At 32.9% G+C, this 14,186-nt stretch overlaps 1 protein-coding gene across 2 annotated transcripts in view; it reads right to left on the bottom strand.

The window, feature by feature from the left end:
* Positions 1–14,186, bottom strand: part of LOC145287884 (testis-expressed protein 11-like) — a 126,166-nt gene that overhangs the window by 85,229 nt on the left and 26,751 nt on the right. For both annotated transcript variants that reach the window (XM_080135799.1, XM_080135800.1), the window contains exons 9-13: positions 12,026–12,106; positions 10,745–10,882; positions 7,145–7,240; positions 6,455–6,539; positions 4,289–4,370 (exon numbers count right to left, since the gene is read on the bottom strand). In XM_080135799.1, the coding sequence (XP_079991925.1) occupies positions 4,289–4,370; positions 6,455–6,539; positions 7,145–7,240; positions 10,745–10,882; positions 12,026–12,106 (482 nt within the window). The remainder of the gene's footprint in view (positions 1–4,288; positions 4,371–6,454; positions 6,540–7,144; positions 7,241–10,744; positions 10,883–12,025; positions 12,107–14,186) is intronic.

Here is a 14,186-nt window from a genome sequence, read left to right on the forward strand (position 1 = left end):
GGCTTTCTTATGGTGTCCATAAAGGTTGTTCTTTACTGTTTTTCTTATGTACTAGCATTTCAGCCCGGCATTGCCCGGGTGTTTGGAGGTGTGTATTGAGCAAAAGCAAAAAGGAAAAAGTGGTAGTAGGAAGGCAGGCTCGAACTCGTACTGTGAAAGAGGAAAAGAATGTGAAAAACATGTGACGTCTTTGCTGTTACGACCACCGTCAAACCAGAAGTGATATAGATTTAAATTAAGGCTAGACAATTGAAAAGAGGGGGTGACTTTCCAAAATATTGACGAAAAAAGCAACCCCTCCCTGTAGAAAAGTGCCCAGTTGAGGGTGAAGAAATTAATGTTTTTAACCAATTTTTTGGTATTTGTCGTCTGAAGGGTCGAACTTCAAAACGATACTGATCTTTTGAAAATCCGTCACCTCTGGCGAAAGTTTTAGGCAGACATGCAAACATACATACATACATTTATATATTGGTATCTCAAATTTTCGTCCCAAACCGATTAAAAAGCTTGCCCTATCTCTGAATACCCTTTATGTAAAATTTCAAATGTTTAGACCAGAAATTGTCAGTAATTTGGTAGAGACCGCAGAGGTCAAATTTTTGTTAACTTTGATCCCCTGTTATGACCCCCTAACATTTATTGTTTTGGGCTCAAATCAAGTTGTCAAACGAACCTATATCTAAAATTTCAATTGGCGGAGGAGTTTGGTAGAGTTCTCAATGGTCAAATCGTTGAACTTTGGCCCCTTAACAGCCAAATTTCTGACCCAAAATGGATTACAAAGATTTTCCCAAATCTAAATATCCTGTATATCAAATTTCAAGTCTGCAGACTGAAAATTGACAGAGTTATTGCGTAGGGAAATGTACACAGACAGACAGACAGACACAAACACACACACATACACAGACACTTTCACATTTGTAGATATATAGATAGATTAGCCTCCTGGAAGATGCCGGGGCGGCCTTGCTAATAATCAATTGTAAGATCGACTATTATTATTAAAAGTTAAATGTTTATTTACAGAAGTTATTATTATAAAAGAACATTATTATGATTATCAATATGAAAATTTGTTTGTGTTACAAGGACAAATAATGATTATAAGTTTTGGAATGTAGTGGAGATCTTAGAAACAATAAACAAATGAAGATCTATGTCAAATACATAAACAAAATAGGTTTTCATACCTGAGTATAAGCAATAAATTTGGCCAGAGAAAATGTGATTGAGAAGTCACCTGTTAGGTCCTTGTGTAATTGAATGGCGTAAGCACAAAGGATTAGTTTTAATATATACAGGCACATTAATTGAAAGAAGGGAGTTGAAGAAGAGACGTTAGATAGTCCAGACAGGATTTAGAAGTCGGGAGAAGAGTTAGTCTCTTTTATGATGCTAGGAAGTGGTGTATTTCAAGATAGCCAAAATGTGAACAGAACATTGTAATCTCTAAATATGTCCAGCCGGAACAAGAGAATAAATGTTGTTATATATAAATATAACTATTGTGTCAAGTTGTCTTTGAACAATCAGGTATGTGTTTATTTGTCATTTAAAATTAACTGTTTTATATTTTTTAATCAGTTGAAATTCAAAATCAGACTCGCCGGACTTTCTGTAGTTGGCTCTTCAAACTCGTCAGCAACAGAATAAAATCTAGAAAGATGCATGGCATCTCTTTTTGTAACGATTGACTCTTAGCAGTTTTTAATTTCCTTTCAGTGGTGTCAAAATAAGTTATTTTCTGTTCACCTTCAATACTGTCTACTTACTTAATCTGCAAGTTGTATGGACATTCTAGCGAATTGCTTTTTGACATGAGATATACATTTTATCACCACCAAACTTTAATTATAATGGAGATGGACACTTCTTTACTGCACCTCATCATTAGCATTATAAACTTATTGCTTTCATCTTCTCATTTACCTGTTTCTTCCAATTTCAGTACCAACATGTGTACACAATATGGTGATATATGGAAGTGAAACCTGGTTAGTGTGAGTTGAGGACATGCATTGCATGGAAAGAAATGATATGGGAATGATATGGTGGATGTGTAATGTGAGTGTTAAAGGTAAGCTAAAATCTGTTAATCTCACTTCTTCATTTCATTTCACCTTCCCTGTGGCAGTTGTCATTGGGCCGCTACAGATGACCTGTCAACCAGTTATCTTCATCCTTCCCTATCTTCCATATGTTTGACCACCTCACTCAGCTTCAATCTTGTTTATTCTGTGATGTTGTCTTCCCATCCCTTCTTCTGTCTTCCTCTCTTTCTTCTGAACCATTTTAGTTTGCACCTCCTGATTGTGGTGAGATCTTCATAAGGACCAATGGCTTGACTTATTCTGTTTTTTACTTCTTCATTGGTTATGTGGTCTTTGTAAGATGCCAAACAGTCTTCTGAAACATCTCATTTCTGAAGCCTGAATCCTCTTCTCTAATTCTGCTGTACGGGTCCATGTTTCACAAGCATACAGGAAAACTAAGTAGACAAGTGAACATATGAGTTTTATTTTTGAGCTGAGCTTGATTGCATTGTCCTTCCAAATGATGTTCAACTTAGACAGTAAGTTGTTAATCTCAGAGAAAGTTTAAATCTGGATAATATAGCAAGATGTATACAGATCAGGAGATTTTGTTGGTATGGTCACATTGAATTAATAGATGAGAGTTTTGGGGTTAGTAGATGAAGAACAGTTGAGGTAGCAGGGTCAGTTGGCAGGGTTAGGCCAAGGGAAACTATTGTGTATTCATACTTAACATCTTACTTGCCTTTGCCTAAGAAACAAGCTGTGATCTACATATAATTCTACATTACCTTTTTTACTTTTAATAATTTTCAATTTTGGGAATGGCTCTTGAGGATATATTAAGCATTATCTGGGTAGGATAGCCTTTAAGGAGAGTGGTCCATCTTCTCAGATATTTCAACACTTAGACCTAGGAACCTGATAGCTGGTAAAAATAGTACCTATTTATAAAGTACAAGCCTGGATGCCCAGCATTGCCCGGGTGTTTGGAGGTGTATGTTGAGCAAAAGAAAAAAAAAGTGGTAGTAGGCAGGCAGGCTCGAACCCATACCACGAAGGAGAAAAAGAATGTGAAAAAAAAAAAAGTAACGTCTTTGCTGTTGTGCCCATCGCCAAACCTGGATTGATGTAGATTTAAATTAAGGCTTGAAAAGAGGGGATGACTTTTGAAAATATCGACAAAAAAAGCAACCCCTCCCTATAGAAAAGTGCCTAGTTGAGGGTGAAGGAATTAATGTTTTTGACCAATTTTTCGATATTTGTTGTTTGAAGGGTCGAGCTTCAAAATGATACCAATCTCGTGAAAATTCATTGCCTCTGTCAAAAGTTTTAGGCAAACAAACAAACATACATACATACATTTAAACAAACAGGTGAGATTTATATTATAGACGTCTTACAGATATTTACAACCCAAAGAGTAACTTGATAGGGTGAATGTTGTGCAATCACTAGGCCTACTATTATGAAATGTCAAATTAAGAAGTAATAGCCCTCACTTTTTTATTTTTGATAGCTAGAATACCCATTTCAGGAACACTCTTTAATAAGTATCATTTGCATTTACTGTTTTGTTTTTAAATTTTTATTACCATTATCAATTATTATTATTATTATTATTTATATTTTTAATTTATTATTATTTTTTTTTAATTGGGAGTCACCACTTATCAAGGCCTGAAGGCCACTCAAGGATAAGGGTTAATGAATGTAAGGTGGTAGTAAAGTAATTTTTACTGATGTAAATTGAGTGGAATTTGTTCATGAGGACGACTTAACAGGAACTTTTTTACATGAGATTTGAAGGCTACTATGTTGTATTCTGCTGGGAAGCATGCCAGCGGAACAGTGTTCTAAAGGTAGACAGTTCTGGGAAAGAAGCTCTGTTCATCTACTTTTCTAACTTCAGTAGATGTCATTTGAAAATAGTACCGACTGCAATAATCTTAAATCCAAGGCTTAGTTTCTGTTCTCTTATCTACAGCAAAAAAGAAAAAAGTGCTAACAACAATCCATTGTTTCTTTTTTATACTTTTAATCTCAGCAATTCAAGCATGATCAAGCCAATCACTATCACACAAATTAATTACAGTTATTTGCTATAAGTGCCAACTGCTACTTTATTCACAATTATTTCAACTAAACATCTCTTGAAAAAGTGAGGAGAAAAAAAAGTTTCATGAAGCAGAATTAACAATTCCCAAATCTGGAGGATGAATAGAATAACAAAAAAAAGTGTATATAACCTTTTATTCTTCATCAGTAATTGTGAACTTTGCAGACTCAACTGGACAGTTACTTCAGGATGACTGTTCAATTCTTCCAGAGCTTAAAAAATAATATCAAGCCGAATATTAAAAATATTAAGAATTCACACCAGCCATAAATAATAAAACGACAGAAAGTAAATTAGCTCACACCACAAGACATGTCTACTTTAATTTAAAGAAAAGATATGTACACTATGTTTTTAATTTGTTACTTGTTAGACCATTCTGAAAAGGAATAACACAAATGGATCTAAATAAATTATCATACTTGCAAATTAAAATTTAATAATGAATTTTTTAAGCCATCCAATGCATGCCAGCATGTAAAATGGACATTAAACTGATGATGAGGAGGAGGAGAAGAAGGAGGAGGAGGATGATGATGATGAGGAGGAGGAGGAGGGGGAGGGGGGATGTAAAGTACTAAATATATTGAGTATAAATTAAACAACAGAAAAATTAAAAACATAAATGAAGTTATTATGTCTTGAGGCAACATTCACCCTAGATTGGTTAGTCTGGCTCCTTCCAATGAATTCACTGCATCTCACATGAAAACTGACCAAGCCTAGCAGTTCATTGCTAACACTGACACTATCAACAGCTAGTCATAGTTCCCATGGCGAATACCATAGATTGTTTAACCCAGGATCAGTTCAATTTTAAAGTTGGCTTTGATGATACTGTGAAACTCGAGTTCAAGCAATAACAACAGTAACAATAACAGTATCAGAAAAATGGTCTCTAAAATATTAAATGTTTATTTGGTTGAAACACTTGATACTGATTGGTCAATTCTATCAAAATATTCAATCTCAATTGGTTGCATATACCGAACTTTAGCAGATTGGAAACAATCGCTTCTGGGAGTCGGGCATCTGTTCCCCTTGAATATATAAGCAAAACACAAATACTGTCGTTAATGAGAGACTCGAATTGAAAAAGAATTTGTGGAGTTTTTTAATAACTACCTTCATTTCTTTTTTTTTTTTTAAGGACGGTGGCTAAGTGGTTAACAACACCGGCGACATCCTAGGTGTGCTAAGTTCGAATCCAGTTCGTTCCACAAAAACAACTTCATCAAATCCGCATCTGACCTTGTGTCTAAGCCCCTAGAGAAGAGGTAAATAAAATAACTGCCTTTGTGATAAATCTTATCTCTTGACCCACAAAACTCAAACATATTCCTAATCTTTCATAAAACAAAATCTTTAGCAAACATTGCTGGGAATGATTCCATTAAATTTTAATTTTTTTTTCTTCTTTCTTATTTTACAATTATATTTTTTTCACAATTTTCAGAACATTGCTAAAATGTGTTACTTAATAAAAGCAGTTTAAAGACTCGGTCGGAGCGATGTTAACAGATCACTGAGGATACATCCACTTCTCACAGATTTACTTTTTTTTAAAACTGTGGTATAAATTTGCTTTCCACAATGATAATAGAATTTTGAGCCAATATATCCACCTTCTGGAGTAAAAGGGTTAATATTATTTTTGAAGTATTTTTTCATCATAGATTTCAAAATACATGACATCATTTTCTTATATCATGAATACACAGTAGTCATTATACTGGGTGGCCCATTTAAAAGTAGCTCAGAAAATGTAGCAGAGAAGAGGAACATTATTTTATTGTTTAAAGTACCTGTAGTGTTATAAAAGATGCTGAAAGTGCTCCCTGTTGATACCTATGCATTTCTGGACACGTTTAACAACATTTGTAGGTACTACCTGTAGATCTTCTCTGGTGATTCTCCTGATAGCATTGGTAACGTTCTCTTTTAGTCGGTCTAGATTGTGAGGATTATTTGCAAAAACTTTTTGTTTTAAAGTCCCCCAAAGATAAAAATCACATGATGACAAGTCCGGAGAACATGGTGGCCATAATCCTTTGCTTATTGTTCTCTCTTCCGTAAACATGTTATGAACTCATGTCATTGATCTGTGAGACGTGTGATGTGTAGTGCCATCTTGTTGGAAAAAGAATTGTATTTTGTCTTGTGGTGTCAGTTGGTTGTTAAGAGAAAGATTAGAGGGATCGGCCTACTTTTAAGTGGGTCATCCTGTATAAGCATGAAAAGTTTAGCCAAGATTAACTTTATAATTGGACAATTATGAGGGAAAAACTGTTCGCACCTGTTTTTATCTGATTGACATTTGCTTCAGGATTCAACAAACAAATTTTTAATCTCAAGAGAAGACCAAATGGATGATTGTAAATCTGAAAGATAAAGAAAAAGTTGTTTTTTATTTTTTGAAATAAAGGAAATAAAAAGAAAACTTACAAATGAAAATTGCAATATCTTTACATGTTCAAAAGACAATATCACTAGACAAGAGTAAGGTAAAGCAAGAAAAAAAAGTGTTGATTCCAGCAATAAAGTAAAATAAAATAGTAACTCTTCAATAACTATTCATTGTGTTATTTAGTGGGGTAGGAGGGTAGTGTTCTTTGATATTCATGGTCTTGTTGAGTTGTTGATCCTATTTCTCAGCAACCTTCTTTGCATCGGATTTGACCCACTACATCTTAATTTTAATCTTTGTAAGGAGACATAAAAGTGGTGCAAAACTGTTCTGTTTGGTAAATTACTTTTACCCAGGTATTCTTCTAGTTCTTCTAGAAATTTCAGACCATCAAAAATTTTTCTGACTGATCTCTGATTTACAGCCATTTTGAATAACTTTAAAAAAAAGTATTCCTGCAAGATTAATATAATTTTTGTAGAATTTAGATTTCTAGAGAATATTTAAAAAAAAAAATAATGTTTTACATTTTTTAAAAATCCTATCACGAAATAAATTTTGCATTTCTGGTTTACTTACAGAATTTGCCAGATCGATGGCATTTAATGCATTCATTACAGATTCAGCGTCACCCAATTCTAAATAAGCCGTAGCAAGTAATCGCAAAGTGCAAGCCTGAAAGAGATAAAATAAACAGAATTGTTAATCTATTATAAATACGTACAAAGAAAAGTTATCTGCCTGTTCTCACCTTCTAAAAACTGATACTTATTATAAATCCTTTTCAATGGTTATTCAATTAAATCTTCTTCATTTACAATCTTTTAAATATACAAATGTTATATCATTTAGTGAAAAACTATACACAGATATAAAATATAGAATAGATTTAATCTATTAAGTACAATAATAGAAGTCTGTGTTAAGTAACAACAACTAGTAAGTGAGTTGACAAGTAAACTGCTAAGTGTTTGCATTCTGACTCACAGCTTTAACTGACTCCAACTAGTTTTGTTCTTAAATACACCTGAACCATAGTCAAGCCACATCACAATAATAAATTATATAGATTTGGTGTGCAATGTTCAAATTCTGAGCTCATGCATCACTTTCACTAATACCCTTGGGAAAAGTATGCATCTAGATATCCTCTTCTCAGCTATGGGTTAAATAGTAGCATAAACTAAACTCTCAAGTCTTGGTAGAACAATTACTCTAGAAGAAAAAATCCAAAATAACATCAACTCTTCTCTGCTTATGCGGCATTGTTTCCAATTATTTTAAACTTCTCCTTACCACTGGCATAATGGTAAGAGTATTCACTAATCCTCAGTTGAGTCATACCAATGACTCCATCTGTCCCCTAAGAAACTTCTTTGGCCTTTTTTGGGAATTATTGTCAGCCAACAGAGAGAACCTAGTCAGCATCAAAGACACAGACACACACACATTTACTTTCTCCTGTTCCCGTCTACTCTAGCATAGACGATTTTCGCTGAAGATAACTGTTTGCTGACATGGTACACCCCCAAAGAATTGCTGCCTGACCTGCAACATCCAAAGGACTTTCCACTCTTCCTTTTTTAATGTTTTAATTCTTTTTAGTTGTTGTCCAGAATTCAACGTAATTAAAAACAAACAAAACAAAAATACAGAAACATTTTTATGATATACATGTCACAGAGTGAAAATGTCACGTAAATTGATGAGGATTTTTTTATATTTTAAGTTGAATTCTAGATAAGGAATGCCTAACGTTTTTCTCCATCCATACACACGGACTCATTATACTATCAACCCTCTTCTTACTAACAAAGATGATCAATAAAGTTGTTTTAAATGTTAGAATGAGACTGTGTCTACTCCCTTCTATATTTTTGGCGACCCCTATGTGATACAAACATGCAACTTTAAATGGACATTTGTCGTCACTTATTGAACATATCAAGTGTATAATCCATTATAAGGAACTGGCATGAAGAAAAAACTTTCAGCTTCATTATCAAAATGTTTTTTAGATAAAACAATTTAAATTTGCTACTTTTATCAACTGTGAAGCTCCTAATTCATGGATTTTCAAGCCTTTATTTCATTAACAGGGATGAAGTTTATCTTTAGATTATTTCCCAAAACAAATGTCTGACAGTTTTCACAAAGAAATATAACTGGGTGAATATTTAAGCTTAGAAATGAGCTAAAATTATTTTTTGGGAAATTCAAAGTAAGATTAAATATTTTGCTTTGCATAATAAGTTCTTTGTTTATTAGACGAGTCAGATTTCAGGATAGAACTTATGAAGATAGTGCCTCAGGATTGTCTATTGTGAATGTAGTTTTTCTTATTAGTTGCAGCTATTCATTAACCTGTAAGATTAAAAGTATTTAACTTCGATACCAAGAACAACAAGGCTCAGCAGTTGCATGTGAAGTCGGGGAAGGTTTAGCACAGAAGATACAAAGGAACAACACAGAAGCAACATTGACATTTTCTCTCTATTGATTTACAGTTCTGCACCTGACACATCTTTGCTTGCCACATGAAGATACAGAAACAACCAGAGGGCAACAGATCCTGATGCTGACCTTTCCTTGATTTTTCATTAGAACTCTATCAGCTAGATAATTTTTGTTTTCTTTTAGTTGAAAGGTCATCACTTATCAAGACCCAGAAGCCACTCTAGGACAAGGGTTAAGTGTTAGGTAAATGATGAGACAACAAGATCAGTCATGGTGGAACTTGAATAGGACTAGATTATCTAAATGGATGATTCAATAGAGAATTATCAGGAAGTTTTTCAACTGACAGTTTGAATGGATTTTACATGTAAACTAACTTATCATCACTGATAACTCAATAGGAATTCTACCATGACACTGTTCCTACCATGGTAAGGAAGTGTTGGACTTTAGGGGTGGCTTGTTAGATGATAAGGAATAGACAATGTGTTTTGTCTGATTGATTGATTTTCTTTTTGAGCAATTGAATAAACTGAATCTTTTGATATACAAACATCATAAAATTTATGAATGCCTTGGAAGGTTTTATGAACAAGCTAGAAAATTAGGTCAATATCAAAAGTGTTACAAAATTTTTAAACGATGTCATCCATTCTTATTACTGGTGGTTGTAAAGTATGGAAAACGTTCTACAGTTCATTGCCGAGTTCAACTCAAAAAACAACTGGCTGCTTCCATCTGTTCTTATATAGTCTTAAGCGGTAATATAGTTCTAAAGGGTAGATAACTCCCCAGTAATTCCTGTATCGAAGTGGGGGGGCAAATAACGCCCAGGCACTATTTCAACTCATGAGTAGCACTGGAAAATGAATTCAGCCGATATTTTATTCTTTTGACTTCATTGATGATAAGTGAGATTAAGTGTAAAATCCATTCAAATTGTCAGTTGAAAAAACTTCCTGAGAATTCTCAATATGGATTACTTTTTTAAAAAAAATTTGTTATTCATTCCAAACAAGGCATATTGCTACCGAGACATAAGGGGCTACTATGATTAGGAGCCAGATTTATAGGGACATCCTGAGTAGGGAGTTATTCAGCTAGAAGTTTGTTTACATTATATTAAAATTTCTGCATGTTAGCATAATCAAGAAAACAGGGAATGGGAAGGGAATTTCAAAGGCAAACAGTCCAAGGAAAGAAGCTATTTGAATAGAAATTTTTCCAGCATCTGAGGATCTCTGGAGTGGAAAACTGATATAGGTGATATAGATATATTCAATGAGAAATCAATCATAAGATTTTGGTCCTTGATGTGCGATTCGTAAAATTCCCAAAATGTCATAAAGAGCAATCTATAAGTTGTTTCTATTGGTGTCTTGGTTTGTCAATTAATTTTATAAACATTGAACAAGACACAGATAACAGATAAAAAGGAAGAACAGTGTTGCATAAACAAACTATTTCTGTAAAAGCAGAGGCAGAAAACTCCACATTCCTTGAGAAGGAATTACTTTCATTGGCTGGCATTTAATACTTTCCCAATGTTATTGTAATGTAAGTGAATTTAATTTGAACTTAACTTAGTTGACACCATAAGTCTAATTAGACTTTCAGAAATGTTGATGTTAACCCATTGAGGATGGTTTATTTCATTTCTCCCCCCAGTTCCAATTTGACAACAACTGTGTTGAATCATTAAAAAAAAAATGATGAAACAACCTGATTTGTAGTTCCAGAAATTTTCCTTTCTTTGTCAATGTCATAGCTAAGCCGCAACCAGGAAACACAAGCGGAAAACTGCATCTTTTGGTATAACTCAAGTCCAAAATTGTAGCACAACATGGAAAGAAAACCACTCTGCAATTAGTAAGAAACAACAACAAACAAAAATATAGAAGTTGTATTCAGATTAATCAGAATTTTATATCAAACTAGCAACAACACAAAAATATAACTATGACAAATTTTTAGAAGGATATTTCTAGAGATAGTCACAAATGATAGAAAGATTTGAAAATTTTGTTAAAGATATTGATAAGAAGAAAAGAAATCAAGTTGATTTGGTTTGTCTATTTAACAGCATATAAACGCTTTGGGGGTTATTTAATCTTAAAACATAATATCTATTATAAAGGATATGCTGGCATGATTAATTGAACACAAGTTGCTATTTTACCTCTAGCTTGAGAATGATGTTCATATGACTAGTGATGTTCATATATGGCTAATTATAGTACAGTATAAAGGAATACAATGGGTCCAACTTGATTTGAATTCAGCTAAATGATTATGATGTGATACTGATTTACCCCAGTTTGTGCATAAATGGACTCTTCTAGATGTTATGCATAGATGAGTCTACAATGAAGAACAGGAAGTCTTTCTTCCACAATCTTACTGTGAAGATCAGAAATGGCATTCTTACCATGTTGAGAATTCGTTCTCGACAATCAGTTCAACAGAGGTGGACTATTGTAACTGATGGGGATCTTTCTTCTGTCATGCTGGCGTATAGTTCTGGGTAGTCCTATCAGGTTCACCCTCCCAGGCCTTGCCCCCTCCCCCACTTTCACATTTTCTTGTGGTGGAAAGGAAGCAAATAATCATTTTCTTCTAGGCCTTCTCCCCCCCCCCCCAACTTTCACATTTTTTTGTGGTGGAAAGGAAGTAAATAAACATTCTTTCTCTAACATACTATTCTGTACTTCCACAAATATACCACTTAGTTGTCTTATTTATTATCAACCCTTCAGTTGATATTTTAAATATCAGTTTAGCAAAGTATGGCCTTCTCAAAGCATGGAGATTACAACAACTTATCTAGATTTTACACAAATCACTATTTTACCCATGAGTGGGTTCATACCTTTCCCCACATCATTCATGTCTAATCAAAAAACAATAGATTCGACAGAAATTCAACTTGGTATAACCAATTCCATAATCTGCAGTACTATCTATTAGGCCAATCATACATATATAGTTGATAAAGGAACTTACTTCTTTTGGAAGATTACAGAGCATATCTTTGGCTGACTGGATGACACGGAAGGCGGCTTCATTTTGAGATTGAGTAAATGCCTGCATAACAAATAAAAATTTTTATTTAATAAAATGTTAAACTAAATTTATACAAAAGCAAATCACTTTAAAGAGTGCAAACCTCTACCAAGTTACAATAATGTTAGTTCACATGACTTTCCGGGTTAATAAATCATTTGTCAAAATCTTTTCTCCAATGTTCGTTAACATGATTTTGGGTTTGATGCATACAACATGCTCCCTCACTGCTAAAACGTTTGGATGATTGTGCATTACAATTGGATATCAAAAGAATGTATTTTAAGTAAAAACACGATTATGTAATTATATGTCATGTTGAAATTAATTAAAAAAAAAGTCAAAAATTTCTTTAAAATAATCAATCAGAAGATCTGCTAGAACTATGATTTTACAAAAAACATTGCTATTATCAATCTGCTATTTTCTAATTTTAAATTGATGAATCTAACTGAAAACAAGGGAGATAAGTCAGGTTGTCATATAGAATTGGCTGCAGTAGAAGAAACTGATAAAACTGCATTTTTTTCATACATTTTATTTTTTCTTGTAATTATTTTTCTACTCAAGCATTTTTCATAAATTTTGGATTTTTTTTTTTTTACATATTTCGACATGACATCATTACGTAATCATGTTTTTACTTAAAATGCATTTTTTTTTTTTATATTCATTTATAATGCACAAACAACCAAACATTTTAGCAGTGATGAAACATGTTGTATACATCAGACCCAAAATCATATTAACCAACATTGCACGCACACACACTAACGTTTGTTATTACTTTTGCCAAAGTGGAGATTATGTTATCGGTCAAGTTTGTCACTATGTTTTGTGTAAAGTCACATTTTAACAATAACTTTAGTTTTGTTCATCATAGGAACTCACTAATTGGTCTGCAATATAGTCAATGAAATCTAACATCATACATGAATTTTGATCATAACATTGAAAAGTTTGGTCTAGGTAGAAATCTTAACGGAATTTCAATTTGTAATTCTTTGAATTTTTATGTATGGACCTGATCTGATGTACTTTGATAACAATAACCACCATGCAATTGTTCAGCCTGATCAGATAACTTTTAGTCATCAACGTTTGCATGGAAAATACTTCATACAACATGAAGTCAAGCCTATATAAAACTTTGGCCCATCCTTATGTTGTCATGCAGAGGTATGCAGTCTTACAACTGACTTGTGTTCTTGTTCCACATGTTTTGAGAAAAAATAATTCTAATTATGCACCAAATTTTCAAATTAAAAAAAACTTACATTTTTAAACATTGAATTTTTAGCAGATGGTTCGATTTCGTATATAAGTTTAAGATAAATTAAACTAAACTAAATTTTTTTTAAGTTTAAACTAACTAAATTTTTTTAAAGTTTAAGATAATCCTTCTAGTTAATTTTTTTTTTATTTACTTTAATTTGCAAATGACATTTTTGAAATTTCAAAAAGGAAATCATTCTACATTAAACTTACATAGAAACTTAAACACCATTCTAAAAATTAAACAATAAGCTTTTAAAACCTATTTGTATAAACTGAGAATTTGATGTTAAATTGATATAGTATATTTCCAAAAACGTTTAGAGGATTATGAACAAACTTTGAGGAAATAACAACTAGATTTTACATTAAATTAACATAGCAGGGCTTTTTGGCTAGGAGCAAAGTGTAGTATCTGTTCTGAAGATACTACACTTCAACTTTTTTTGTCCTCAGTTAGTGAAAGAGATTTTCAAGACTAAGGTAATTTTTATTTTTGATTCGATCCAAAGTACCCCTCTTAAGGAACTTGATTTTCTTCACATTAAAAACTAACCTTGTGTCTTATTCTGCTCTCATGGGGAGGCAAGTAAATAGATATAGAGCAAATTTAAATCTGTCAATAAAAATTTAACAATTCATATTATTTGAATTATTTAGACTACATTTCTAATCTTGAACATTATTATCACATTTCGGCCATATTCAAGTGCATTTTGTCAAACTCAGGAATCTTTATGTACAGAATTTAAAATAGTACAATTTATTTAATCTATGGTGATAGCTTGTTCTCATCCTGTCAGTCAGATAGAAGTCTAAAATAATT

This window comes from Euprymna scolopes, chromosome 11, assembly GCF_053919585.1.
Source record: "Euprymna scolopes isolate OS-2025 chromosome 11, ASM5391958v1, whole genome shotgun sequence".
NCBI lineage: Eukaryota > Metazoa > Mollusca > Cephalopoda > Sepiida > Sepiolidae > Euprymna > Euprymna scolopes.